This window comes from Euprymna scolopes, chromosome 13, assembly GCF_053919585.1.
Source record: "Euprymna scolopes isolate OS-2025 chromosome 13, ASM5391958v1, whole genome shotgun sequence".
In the NCBI taxonomy this organism is placed as follows: Eukaryota; Metazoa; Mollusca; class Cephalopoda; order Sepiida; family Sepiolidae; genus Euprymna; species Euprymna scolopes.
The window spans coordinates 47,164,316-47,179,150 of NC_136494.1; the positions used below are offsets into that span (position 1 = coordinate 47,164,316).

At 35.1% G+C, this 14,835-nt stretch overlaps 3 protein-coding genes across 3 annotated transcripts in view; all 3 read left to right on the plus strand.

Moving 5' to 3' along the window:
• Positions 1-14,835, plus strand: part of LOC145292008 (uncharacterized) — a 313,669-nt gene that overhangs the window by 38,046 nt on the left and 260,788 nt on the right. The gene's annotated exons all lie outside the window — the stretch shown is intronic.
• On the plus strand, positions 3,341-4,282 carry LOC145292249 (uncharacterized). The gene has a single exon (XM_080138570.1). It carries the CDS (start codon positions 3,341-3,343, stop codon positions 4,280-4,282), a length of 942 nt encoding a protein of 313 aa, XP_079994696.1.
• LOC145292250 (uncharacterized) lies at positions 5,617-6,144 on the plus strand. The gene has a single exon (XM_080138571.1). It carries the CDS (start codon positions 5,617-5,619, stop codon positions 6,142-6,144), a length of 528 nt encoding a protein of 175 aa, XP_079994697.1.

The window sequence follows — 14,835 nt, forward strand, 5'->3', positions numbered from 1 at the left end:
GTGTTTTTATTTAATGTAACCTGTTTATTCAGCTCGAAAAACATAGTGTTTATCGATGTATTAGAAAATTTAAAATAGCGCCCGACTCTCTCTTTCACACGGTAAGTTTGGGAAAAGGGGTTATAAATAAAAAAACTCCACAAATATTGGAATTTATGTATGTTGCTGCTCCTGCTTAAAAGGCTCTGTGGACTGTCTGGCATTGATCTCCTTCCCCCACCCCCTTAGGGGTCACGTGAACCAACCTATAAAAACCGTGGGAGATGAGGCGCCAGCCTTTTTTCGCCTTTTTGTTTCAACCCTAACTGGACAGTGGTTCTTCGTGCATAGCCCCCAAAGGCAGTCACTGAAGCCCACACCCCTTCTACTTCACGTTCCCAATTGAACATTTTATTCTTTCCATCCCAAGACGGTGGTGCGAAGTAAACCAATTATACGACGAAATAGAACAGTTAACCGTCCACATGAAAAGAGCCGAAATTGAGTGATGAACACATTGCTAATCGAACTCAAGATAAGTTCTAGCGAAGCACTAAGGTGTATCAGAATTTGGGGGGAATTTTTGACACCCCTAACAGAAAACTGCGAATAAAATATAAAAAACTCGTAATTTCTCTTTCTAAAGTGGGTTATTTATTTTCTTTATAGAATATACTTCCAAAATAAACTATTTAAATTGTTTAAAAAATAATAGAAATGTTATTTTTCATTTTAAAAAAAACAGTATTTACAAAGTGCGTGCATTCAGGCAACCATTTTTTTTTACGTAATGAAATCAATTGATTTTTACGAGCTGAATATTTTTCAATTTTTAAACTTAAAAAATCTATCAAAATTTTTCTATTAGTTCAATTTTTTTGGGTTTTTTTCAGGGTGAATGCGAAATATTATGCTCTTTCCAATAAACTGAATATAATATTTTAGACAAACGTTGTTTTATAAATTCACCCCCCCCCCATTTTGAAATGTCTATGAGAATTTTAATAATTAATTTTTGTCCACAAGTTTTATATATCACAAATTGAAGATAAAACATCAATAAATAAAATAATAAAATTTAAAACAAAAAAAAGAAGTTATGTGCAAATTTACCTGTAAAGTCCAAAGTGTAAATCCTTTTTTTTTTTTTTTCTCGATAACCACATTGTTTTGTTTTGTTTTGTTTTTTTTAAGTGGAAGCTTATTTTTTGTTTAGAATTTTCCAGTTAATATTTTTCGGTCAGTGTATATTTTAATATTTAATTCCTGGTTTCCTTTTTTTCGATATAAAAAAAAAAAAGACGATAGCGAATACTGCAGATTTATAGTATAATAAATCAAAAATTCAGGTATTTCTTTGAGATATTAAAAAAAAAAAATATTACATTTACTATGCTCGTTAATCTGTAATCCGTGTAAATCCAAAAATAAGATACCAGTTTTCACGTATGCTAGCATAAAAACGCCAACAGTAAAAAAAAAAGGACGATAAGTTATTTCCCTTTGGTATTTATAACTAGTTTCGTTTGCCGTATATATAAATGGTTATTTCCGTTTTCAGTGCCCCCGAAAACCTTTAAAAGTGGAAAATTTGAAGGAATATAATCCCATATCGAGATTACTAACGTTTCTGAATTAGTGTTTTTTTTTTACACTTATAGGCTTCCGTAGATAACAAAGTGAGAATCTTAACATCCGGTTTCTTTAATGGACGATAAACTAGTATTATCGATACGATTTACCGTGACATGTGGTTTAAAAATCCTTCCATTTAAAAAATACATGGATTATAATACATAAATAAATTCTCATACAGGAAGATAAAAGAAAGCATATCTTAGTCATGTGGAACAGGTAAGTGATGTTTTGCCAGTTAAATAAATATAAGATTCAACTCGTGTTATTTGTTCGATATTCCGTGAAATGTTAAGTGAAGAAATCCAAGGAAAAAATAAATAAAATTGTTTATTTCTCTATTAAAGCTTTTATGATATTAAAATTTGGTCTTTGCTCGTTTTATTGAAATAAAATTTACGGGTTTAAATTACATTTTCATATTGTTATAATCTGATAGACGTATAGGTGTCTATTCAAACAAATGTTTGTTATGGCGACTTGGCCACAAATTCTGATACACCTAGCGAAGCACGTTTTCACAAACCTTCATTCATCTTCGTTCTGTATATTGTCTGTTTTCATTATATTGCTCACTCAGTAAAATTGCTTAAATATTGATTGCTTGGTTGTGTTCCCTTCTTACAACCTGTCGTCACATTTCTGATAAGAACTTAACTACCAAATTGTTGTTGCATTCTCAGGTGTGAGAATTGAGCTTTATTTCAGGGTTAAATTATTCCCAACATATTGCGAAAACTTGCAGAGATGGCGACGGGTTTGTAGAGGGAAAAAATATTAATATATACGAACATTATCTTCAACTGGAGTGTGTTTATTCAAAAGACTTTAAATTTTTATTTAAAAAAAAAACACTTGTTGAATGTTTAAAAAAAAAACAAAAAAAACTTTCTAACAAGAGCACTCGTTTAAATGCTTATCTAAAAAAAAAGGATTTCTGATGAAAACATTGTTTAAATGTTTATTTAAAAATATATAAATTGTTCCATGTGCTCAACACCACTTCAAAAGAAAACTATATACAGAACACGAAAAATATATATACATAAACATTCTTCGTCTTGCGAAAAAGAAAAAAAAAAGGTAGAATCGACCCCCCCCCCATTTATTGCGAGAAACACGTGGATTTGAAAAAAAAAAAAAAGGGAGCCAACTGTTTTCGTTGTCTATTTGTGTTCATTTTCACAGGAAAGCAAAGTAATACAAACCTTTTTTAACCTCAGTCACAGGAGGAAGAAAAAATAAATAAATAAAATAAAACTTGACCGCAGCAACTTCAACATTTTCTCTCTTAGGGTGATTTGTTCCCTATATTACCCTCGTGGGGATCAAGTAAATAAGAACTTGTACGCACAAATATTGAAAAAAAAAAAAAAGAGAGAGAAAATTTTATATTTTTTGCGTAAAAAACATTTTTTTTTTTTTTTAAATCATGGAGTTTACAAAAGCAAAAGGCATCAATGATCTTTTCGTCTCTCAAGGTTTTTTTAAGAGAAAAATAAATCTTGATTTGAACGACCTTGCAGCGTTAGAAGACCTAACGGAGGTTGGTTTCCATAGAGATGAAAGGAATATCGCAGCAACCTTAGCTGAAATTGCTAATATAAATCAAAAAATATAGGAAGCATGCCACAAGGCAAAATTGGACCTCGAATCGAGCGGTTTCTTGGACGATGAAAACCAAGAACGAAATTTCTACAACGATGTGAACAACAATCTAGACAGCATGAGGATTGTCGCGTTCAAATACTGCGGCTGCAAGGAATGCCTACAGTTATCAAATCATGATCAGGTATTTGCGTCACTGCCCCGACTAAGTTGTGCTAAATTCAGTGGTAACAAACCTAACAAATTTGAGTTCAAAAACTTTCTTTCACAGTTCTATAACTGTGTCAACTCAGTCTCTTCCAAGAAAGCAAAGCTGTCCCTGTTGAAGAGCTACTTAACTGGATATGCTGGTCAGTTAATTTCCCATCTAACTTTGGAAGATAGCAATTACAGAGTGGCGATAGACTTGCTGACTGATGAATTTCTAGACATACCGTACATCGTCGATGAAATCTTCAAGCAGTTGAAGTTCAATACATCTCCAAAATATAACCCAGATTTCACAAATGTGAAACAGTTTTTGTCTGAAATGAGGGCTGATTTATTAGAATTAAGATCGTCATATATTTTTAAAGAAAATAAACCAGGATTCAAACTAGTGAGCCGCATAATTTTCTCTAAGTTACCGAGTGTTCTCCAGAGGGAGTTAGTGCACAAAACAGGCACTAATTACCCGACCCTGACCGATATATATGAAAATTACAATGAGGCCATCAAGACGGTGAAAACTGGCATGAGAAAAACCTCTGGTCACTTCTATTCAAACAAAGATGGTATAAAACCACGTTCCTGGGATACAAAAAAAAGAGACTTTCACAGGGAGGAAAAAAATACTTCCACATTGGAAAACTTTGCCACAACGACAAACCAACTTCACGGTTTCTGTAAACTTTGCTCGACAGAAGGTCACTCTATGAGTCGTTGCAAGGAATATCCGAATGTGCAGGCAAAGAAAAACAGATGCAAAGAACTCAGCCTATGCCTCACTTGTACCGGATCAGGCCATAAAAGCAAAGATTGTCCAGGAAAACAAAACAAGCTACCATTTAAATGTGCATAGTGTGATTCCAGAAGACATGTCACTCCTCTTTGTGAGGAGGAAGGGAAGAGAGAAAAGCCAGCCTCATCCACAAATGTATGTGCCAGCAGACACTCCTTGAACCAACCCTTTATATTGCCAATAGTGTATTACGGTGTCCAAGGGAAAAAGAAAAGAAAAATTTTAATTGTTTGTTTGACACAGGCAGTCAAAGATCCTACTTTTCAAAGAAAATAATTGAAAAATTAAAATGCTCACAAGAACATTTAACTCCTTTGGAATATGAAGTGAAAACATTTTTGGGCACGAAAAAAAATAAACTTGATATGGTCGTTTTAGGTGTTCATCTGGACAAGAAACGCACTCTGCCCTTGCCAGTTCTGGTGGATGACGATTTTGATATAAGCTTCAAAATTGAAAATTTTAGAAAAGTAAAAACTAACCTAAAAACAGCAAAATATAAATTAGCCTTCCTGAACGATGGTGACGACTACATACGTGTCCATGGAGTAGACATCATCCAATTTATGAAAAACGTTAAATTAATTGAGAGCATGCAAGGTAGAGCATGGTCCTTTTCTACGGGCATTTCACCATTAGGCAACAGCCGAACCAGGACAACCCAGAAACTCTGTGCATTTTTTGTGATGCATCACCTAATGCCTATGGATTTGTGGTGTATGGAGTGCAGAATGGAAACTCGAGCTTTGTATTCGCTAAAGCTAAGGTGGCACCCATGAAAGCAAGAACACTACCTAACCTGGAATTATTAGCATTTTACCTAGCTGTAGAAACATTGCTCACTCTACTAAAAACTTAGTCATGTAAAAATAAATAATATATACATTGCTGTCGATGCTCAAGTGGTCTTATCATGGTTACTGTCTGAAAACATCAAGACAAAAAGTCAGTACACCAGGAACCGACTGAAGGATGTGCATCAAATAAGGCAGGAAATCAGACAGAAACATTCGTTAGACATACAATTTAAGTATGTTCCCTCAGCAGAAAATTCAGCAGATTCTTTGTCACGAGGGATCTCTCTGGATAAGTTCCAACAAATATTTCAATACTGGACATCCGGTCCGAAATGGATAGCAGAAACCCCGATCAATTGGCCTAAATGTAGTCTGGACTGCTTGAGCTCCAAAAACAAGGAGATCGTCCAATCTTCGGTGCTACACACTACGGTTTCGGACTCTAAGATAGAACCCATTATACCGTACCAATGATACTCAAAGTTGTCAAAGCTGATAAAGGCCACAACATTTGTGTTCAAATTTTAAAACATACTAAAACGCAATGAGGTAAGCCCAGATCCTGACCACTGTGCAAGGATACATCTTTTTATAATTATGCAGCAGCAAACCTTCCTGAAGGAAATCGCTTATCTTAAAGATCCCAAGGATAACCCTCCTGAGCTCATCAGGGATCTCAACCTGTTCTTGGATGCAGAAGGGATATTAAGAACGGATGGCAGGATAGCCCAAACCTCAATTTATGAGTACGAGTTGATCCATCCCATTTTATTGGCTAAACATCACCCCTTAACAGAACTGGTGATCAACGATTGCCATGATAAATGTAAGCATCTTGGCATTGGAGCAACTCTTACTAAATTGAGACTCTCTGGATTTTGGGTGCCTCAAGCAAGGCAGGCAGTAAAGAAGGTATTGTCAAAATGCTTAATGTGTAAAAGATTTAACAACTTGGCTTTCAAATACCCTAAAATAACAAATCTGCCAAAACACAGGGTTAATTTCATAAAGCCTTTTCAACAGACAGGAATAGACTACACAGGTCATTTATGGGTCAAACAAGATAAAAAGTGCAAAAAGATGTATGTACTGATATTCACTTGCCTAAATAAGCGATCCACATAGAGCTTGTGGAGGACATGTCTGCAGCAGCCTTTGTCCAAGCTTTGATCAGATTCACAAACATTCACGGTGTACCAGCTTACATCTACAGCGACAACGCCAGATCATTTGATGCTGCACTGGGAGGAGACGTGGTGGAACATCATGTACAATCTTCTGAGTTTGGGAAGAAATTCAACAGCTGCAGAATCAAACATATTAAAATACCACTGTACTCACCCTGGGTAGGTAGCACATGGAAGCGCTTGATACGGGTGGTGAAGGCATGTTTGTATAAAAGCATTGGTCGAGCCCAAGTCAAATACTTTGAGCTCTTGACATCACTTAGCGACATACAAAATGCAAATAAACTCAAGACCCCTCACCTACAGATGTTCGTCAGATAATGATCTACAAATAATAACCCCCAATTGTTTCTTACGTCCTAATGTAAACAGTGGACTTGTTGTAAGATCCAGGGTTTCAGATACGAGGAAAACTGACCTAACGAGGCTTTGGAAGAGCGTGAAAAAGTCTTAGAAAAATTTCGAGAATTGTGGTACGAAGAGTACTTACTCAGCCTCAGAGAAAGCTGCAAGGATCTGCACCAAATAAATTTCTCCAATAAGATAAAACTAAATGATGTGATTTTTATAAAGAACCCAACAAAGCCTAGACCTTATTGGCAACTTGGAAGGGTAATGGAAATCTTCCCAGGAGATGACAACAAGATTCGATCAGTTCGAGTAAAAAGAGATGGATCGATACAAACCCACTCCATAAAACATTTGTATCCATTAGAATTATCCCTCACGCATGACTACCACCCTACCATGCCTGAAGGAGAGGAAATAAATATCTCCAGCTCAACTACTGAAAAACTGGTCACTGATGATGCCTCCGAAATTTTCATAGCATTTGTCGGGAATGTATTGGAATTTATGTATGTTGCTGCTCCTGCTTAAAAGGCTCTGTGGACTGTCTGGCATTGATCTCCTTCCCCTACCCCCTTAGGGGTCACATGAACCAACCTATAAAAACCGTGGGAGATTAGGCGCCAGCCTCTTTTCGCCTTTTTGTTTCAACCCTAATTGGACAGTGGTTCTTCGTGCATAGCCCCCAAAGGCAGTCACTGAAGCCCACACCCCTTCTACTTCACGTTCCCAATTGAACATTTTATTCTTTCCATCCCAAGACGGTGGTGCGAAGTAAACCAATTATACGACGAAATAGAACAGTTAACCGTCCACATGAAAAGAGCCGGAATTGAGTGATGAACACATTGCTAATCGAACTCAAGATAAGTTCTAGCGAAGCACGTTTTCGCAAACCTTCATTCATCATCTTCATTCTGTATATTGTCTGTTTTCATTATATTGCTCACCCAGTAAAATTGCTTAAATATCGATTGCTTGATTGTGTTCCCTTCTTACAACTTGTCGTCGCATTTCTGATAAGAACTTAACTACCGAATTGTAGTTGCATTCTGACGTGTGAGAATTGAGCTTTATTTCAGGGTTAAATTATTCCCAACACAAAATACTGTTAGAAAGTCGCTCAATATGTTACCGTGACATAGGCTGACATATATTCGGTGGGTTTTTATAAACGTCTTAATTTTCCAAGTTTTTTTTTTTTTCTATAGCGTGGAAAGTCGATTGTCTGCCCCTTGCTGATCCTATATTTCAAACATTCAAAAACAAGATGGCGTTAAGTTATTCTTCGATAATATTTGATTTTCTTAAATTAAAAAAAAAAAAAAACCTACTTGATCGATTTACGTGATTTTGGAATATGACATTTTCATGTAGTGACAAGTACGTACATTATAAAGATTTTTTTTCAGATTTTTATAGTAAAAAAGATTACTTGTGGACCATTTATAGACTTGCACCTTTAATTTTTAAGCGAATTAAAGTTATTTAAGTCACAGATTTTTTTTTTGTTTAATTAAAACTAATTGAAGCCACACTATGCAGCTTTAAACATTTACGTTAAATTGGTACTGGTAGCGGTTTTAGTTCCATGCCGAACACCATAAAAAAAAAAAAAACTAAGTTCTCCCTCTCCCTACGCATGCGCAAAGAACATGTTTTAATTGCCATAGTAACTAAACGATCATGAATTTTTATCGACTTTTTTTTTATAAGTTTTACTGTTTATGAATATTGAAATAAATGAAATTACTACACATTTATTAGTAATATTTTTTTTTTTATTTACATTTTTTTAAATGAAAAGAAAAAGTCGATAAAAGTGAGACATAAACAGTAAAACGTCGTCATTTAAAAATAATTTTCTTTTTAAATGACGACGTTTTACTGTTTATGTCTCACTTTTATCGACTATTAAAAAAACAAAAAGCCGATAAAAGTGAGACATAATTTTTTTTCTTTCAATAAACAGTAAAACGTCGTCATTTAAAAAGAAAATGCTATTTAAAAAAAGTCGATACTGTTTATGAATATTGAAATAAATGAAATTACTACACATTTATTAATTATAATTTTATCGACTTTTTAAAAATTACCAAAACATGAACATGTTTTGGTAATTTTTAAAAAGTCGAGAGTAGGGAGAGGGAGAACTCAGTTTTTTTTTTTTATGGTGTTCAGCAATTCAGCATGGAACTAAAACCGCTACCAGTACCGTTAAATTAATTAAGGCACTTTTTTTCTTTTCTTTTCTTTTTTTAAGCTATTAATAGGCAAATTTTAAATTATGATTTGGTTACTTAGTCAAAACTAAACTAAGCATATTATGATTTACAGGTGCTCGGAAAACTCGCCCCTTTTTGCTAGGTAGGAAAACTGGTCCCTATTGAATAAATATCGATTGAAAACATTTTATTACCGTTCTTGAAAGAGATATTGTTTTTCACAGAAACTATACCCCCCCCCATAATATAAAAAAAAAAATGTTTTTACTTGTTTACTATTTAAAAAAAAAAAATAAAATCCATTTTCTAAGTGTCAGTTTTCTACCTAAGTGGCTAAGTTGTTACTGGTTTCACTTATTTTAAAGCGTTTATTCTGTTCAAAAACAAGGCTAAAAATTAATACTTATTTACTGTTGTTTTTTAAAAGGGCAAAATCGATTTTTCTACCTAGCTGATTAAGTTGTTAGTGGTTTAATTTATTTTGAAGCATTTATTCAGCAAAAATGGTACTCATTGGGCGTTGAGTTCCATGGAGACCAGCATAAAAAAACACGCGTAGTCCCTTTTTGACGCAAGCGCATGACATTTTTTTTTTTTTTTTTTTTTTTTTTTTACTTTACTGACGTTGTCGTAGTAACTAAACGATTATCTGTCACATTATTTATTTTGAAAAAAAGTTTTACTCTTTATGAATATTAAAAGAAAAAAGGGTACTTACTCCTTGGGCGTTGAATTACATGGTGACCAGCAGAAAAAAAAAATAATAGTCGCTCCCTTAGTCCCCCCACCCCCACCCCGCACGTAACATATTTTATTTACTGACGTTGCCGTAACTAAACGATTATTTGTCACATTTACAAACATTTATTTATTTATTTATTTATTTTGAAAAAAGTGGGTTTGTATTATTGTACACATAGATTCGAAAAAGTTGTCAAAAAACAAATATAGAACAAATAAATGTTATCAAAGGCAAGATAAGTTACTTTTCTACCTAACTGGATATATTTTTTGTGTTTTTATTCAGTGTAACATGTTTATTCAGCTCGAAAAACATGCAGTGTTTACCGATGTATTGGAAAATTCAAAATGGCAGCCGACTCTCTCTCGGAGAGGGTACGTTTGGGAAAAGGTATTATAAATAATAAACTAGACAAAATACTGTTAGAAATTCGCTCAATATATGTTACCGTGACATAATTTGACATATATTGTTGTTTTCTAACAGTATTTTGTCTAGTTTATTGTTTATAATACCTTTTCCCAAACGTACCCTCTCCGAGAGAGAGTCGGCTGCCATTTTTGAATTTTCCAATACATCGGTAAACACTGCATGTTTTTCGAGCTGAATAAACATGTTACACTGAATAAAAAAACAAAAAATATATCCAGTTAGGTAGAAAAGTAACTTATCTTGCCTTTGATAACATTTATTTGTTCTATATTTGTTTTTTGACAACTTTTTCGAATCTGTGTACAGTAATACAAACCCAAAAAAGTTTTACTCTTTATGAATATTAAAAGAAACATGTTATTAATTTCTCACTTTTACAAACATTTGATTTTAAATTTCTTTTTAAATGACGACTTTTATCGACTTTTTTTTTTTTTTTTTTAACAGTATTTGCGGATGGGCATGTTGACAACAAATATCAGTTAAGTTTTGTAAATATCTCCCCCCCCCCAATGGTGTTTATTCCGAAATCCGTTGTTAACATGGAGAGGTTGAGGGTGTTTATTCTGAAAGCCGTTCTTAACATGTGTGGACCTAATGTAAAAATAAACAAATAAAAAAATAACTAAATCATTTACTGATAATTTTTTTACACAGTGGTCACCACTTATCAAGGCCCGGAAGCCACTCGGATAAGGGTTATTGTAAGTACGTACATTACGTTAGATTTGATGAAGTGTTTACTTAAGGGGGCGGTTCATTAGGAATTTGTTAACGTTGGACTTGAACACATCCAAGTTGTAGTCAGGTGGGAAGTAGGCAGACGGAACAGAGTTCCACAGGCATGCAGTTCTAAGAAAGAAGCTTTGTTCATGGAATCCACGTTTTGATTTAGGCACGGATAAAGAGTGGGGGAAATTTTTCACAGTGGATTCAGCTAGACGGGTGTTTTTCGTGAAAGATTGGCGAGGGGGGACCAAAGATCGGAGTTCAGACGAGCACCTGCCATGGAAATAACGATAAAACAAGGATAGGCTCGCAACGTCTCTTCTGTAGGAGAGAGGTTGCAGGGTAGAGAAAAGGGCATCCCCCACTAAGCCACGAAGTCTATTTTGTACTCTGTCAAGGCAGGATAGGCTGTTTTTAGCAGTTCCTGCCCAGATATGGCAGCAGTATTCCATCCTTGGACGTACTTGGCTTTTATATAGATAGAGAATTGCATCAGTAGTGAGATACCTTCTGGAGCAGTAGGATCCCACCATCTTACCAGCGACCTTGGCAACAGACTTTATGTACGTGTTCCATTTCAGATCAGGAGTAAAGGTCAAACCCAGAAGCTTGTCAAAACACGGGGCCTCTCTCAGACGCGAGTCATCCATCCCAATTGGTGCCAGATGGGGATCAGAGCGTTGATGATGTAAGTTTGGTTTTAGATGCATTAAAGGTAACCAGCCACGTCTTCCCCCACTGAACCATGCGCTCGAGATCAGAGAGAACTTTGTCATTTACAGCCTTTGATGTGTTGCCGTAGATGGTCGTGTCATCAGCATAGATGTCAACGAATGATTTAAGTATGTGTTTAGGGAGGTCATTGATGTAGATCAGGAAGAGAGTTGGGCCCAGGATTGACCCCTGAGGGACTCCAGCATTAATACTGCAGGCCTCTGATTTTTGTCCATCGACCACTACTCTTATGAGCCTATCGGAGAGAAATGATTTAATGATTGAGAAAACATTTCCAGTTATACCGTAGCTGGAAATCTTGTGAAGTAGACCCTTATGCCATACCTTGTCGAAGGCTTTTGATATGTCAAGAGCAATTGCCCTAGAAAGGAAGCCTTTGTCAATAGATTCACTAATCCTGTGGGATATAACCATCAGCACATCTGCGGTAGATCTTGCAGAGCGGAAACCATATTGTGTGTCACTAAGAAGGTTGTTTCTGCTGAGGTGGTTGACTATTTCTCTATTTAATATGGATTCCAGCAACTTACTGATAACACACAGGAGACTTATTGGTCTGTACTGAGAGGGAGATGACTTATCACCTGAATTCCTAAATACAGGGCAAACTAATGAGGTCTTCCAGGGAGTCGGAAAGCACTTCTCCTTAAGGCAGCGCTTAAGTAGTTTCGTAAGTATGGGAGCAAGTTCTGGTTAAAGCTTTTTTAACACTATTTACATGTGCGGATGAACAAATTATTGAATAGTGCGAAAACAAAACGTTTTTGTAATAAACTTCGGGTTTGCAAAATTTAACTGATATTTGTCAGCATACCCATCTGCAATTATTATTAAAAAAAAAAAGTCGATAAAAGTTGCCATTTAAAAAGAAATGTTTGTAAAAATGAGAAATTATTAATAAATGTTTAGCAACTTTTTTTTCTTTTAATATTCATAAAGAGTAAAACTTTTTTCAAAATAAATAAATGTTTGTAAAAGTGACAAATAATCGTTTAGTTACAACGGCAACATCAGTAAATAAAAAATGTTACGTGCGCATGCGTCAGTCTTTATTAGGAGGGGGGGACTAAGGGAGCGACTATTATTTTTTTCTCGTAAAAGTGAGAAATTATCAGTTTAGTTATTTTTTTTCGTTTTTTACCCATCCGCAAATGCTATTAAAAAAAAGAAAGTCGATAAAAAGTCGTCATTTAAAAAGAAATTAAAACACATGTCAGCATACCCATTCGCAAAGGCTATTAAAAAAAAAAATCGATAAAAGTCGTCATTTAAAAAGAAATTTAAAAACAAATGTTTGTAAAAGTGAGACATTATAAATAAATGTTTAGTCATTTTTCTTTTAATATTCATAAAGAGAAACTTTTTTTCAAAATAATGTGACGGATAATCGTTTAGTTACTACAACAACGTCAGTAAATAAAGTGTTACATGCGCTTGCGTCAGAAAGGGAGCAGCAACGCATGTTTTTAATACTTATTTACTGGTCGTCATGGAACTCAACGCCCAAGGAGTACCGTAAAAATAAATAAAAGAACAAGAACATTGATTGTTGAAATAAAAATAAAAATTTTTTTAAGTTAACGAGAGATTCTTAACACACGGCATCTCTCGCGCCAAAAAATGTTTCGCTTTTTTTTTTTTTGTTTTGTTTTTTAATATTTTTTTATTCATCCAAAAAATATCATTAAAATAAGAAAAAAAATTGTAATTAACTAATAAATAAAATAAGTTAATTACAATTTTTTTCTTATTTTAATATTTTTTGGATGAATAAGAAAATATTAAAAAACAGGGAGAGATTCGATTCTTCATTATTATTTTTATTTTTTTAATTCGGTGCAGCTTAGATATGTAGGTCCTGCAGACGATCCTTGTTCTGACAGTTAAAAAATGTAGGTTAACAACCGGAGAAGCTACCGAAAAGTAACCTTTTTGAAAGAAGATGGATATAAACAATATTTTTTAAATTAATTTCTTAATTTTACTTAAAAACAAAATGTAAACATATATGAAACATTATGTAAAAGAATACCAAAAGATGAGATTCGTTTATGAGAAGCGGAATACAGTCTCCATTTTTTTATTGAACCCCAGTTCCGTGTCAAACGGAAGTGAAGATATATCTGAGACTTCTTTACTGAAGAGTTCTTTAAGGGGAGGTAATGGTTCATATTATCACATCCCTCTTCTTTCAATAATTGAAATGGAAAGAGAAAAAAAAGGAATTTATTTACAATGATGAGATAAAAAAGAAAATAAAAAGTCAGTTAGTAACTGTCTCATCTCTGAATCTTTTGGGGGGTCTGACGACACATCCAGATCTGGTGGTTTAAACTGTCGTATGGTTGCTATAGGTGCCCGTGTCGTACACTCCATGGGGTGTACGTTTGAAAGGTGCCTGTTGACATTGTGTACTGTCCGTCTCTATACTCGATGAACCGTCCCTGGTAGGTTCCTGAGGAATTTCAGTGAAGTGCATCTCTGGATGTGCTATGCTTCTGGAGGGGATTACTCTAAGATGCTGTCGATTTCGAGCAAGAGTTTTTCCGGAGGGGGTCTGTACTATGTAAAACCTTGGTTCTTGGTCCAATTGTGTGACAACTGCAGGAGACCACTCACTTGCTTCTTTATTTAACACACGTACAGCTTGTCCGATGGGCAGTCTGGGCAGCTCTTTTGTATGTTGATCATGATACATCTTCTGTTTTTCTTGCTTCTAATACAGTCGTTCCATTATTTTCTCCTTGTTAGCGTTTTGGTTGGTGCATTTGACTGGGATGTTCCCTGCTAACTTCCTTTGGTATATAAGCTCACCTGGTGAGGGAAGGGTATGATCTAAAGGAGTCGAACACAAGCATAATAGTACCATATCCAAGTCATGACCGCTTGAGGCAGCTTTTTTGAATGCAGACTTCACTCCCTGGATACAGCGTTCAGCAAAACCATTTGACTGCGGAAACTTAGGTGAGGATGTGTGGTGTTCAAAACCCCATTCTTTTGCGAGTTGCTTGAAATGTATCAAACTGAAGTGTGGGCCATTGTCACTTATCACTCTCTCTGGAATTCCTTGTTCTCTAAATATTTGCTTTGTCAGTTTAATAACTTCCTGACTGGAGAACTCCTTCAACACTCACACAAATGGGAACTTGGAATAATAGTCCGCAATGAGCATAAAGTTGAGACCTTCAATGTAAAATAAGTCGGTAGCCACTATCTGCCATGGCCTCACCGGAATCTCATGAGGCATCAGGGGTTCAGCACTGCATTTTTTGGTGTTGCTGGCAAATGGTACATTGTTGTACTATGTTGTCGATGTCTTTGTTAATGTTGTGCCAAAAAACGCAACTTTTGGCTCGGAGTTTACATTTCTCCATCCCTTAGTGCCCATAATGTATTTCCTGTATTACCTCTTGTTGCA

Coding starts and splice junctions, on each gene's coding strand:
- LOC145292250 (XM_080138571.1), top strand. CDS start 5,617: ATGCAGCAGCAAACCTTCCTGAAGGAAATCGCTTATCTTAAAGATCCC.
- LOC145292249 (XM_080138570.1), top strand. CDS start 3,341: ATGAGGATTGTCGCGTTCAAATACTGCGGCTGCAAGGAATGCCTACAG.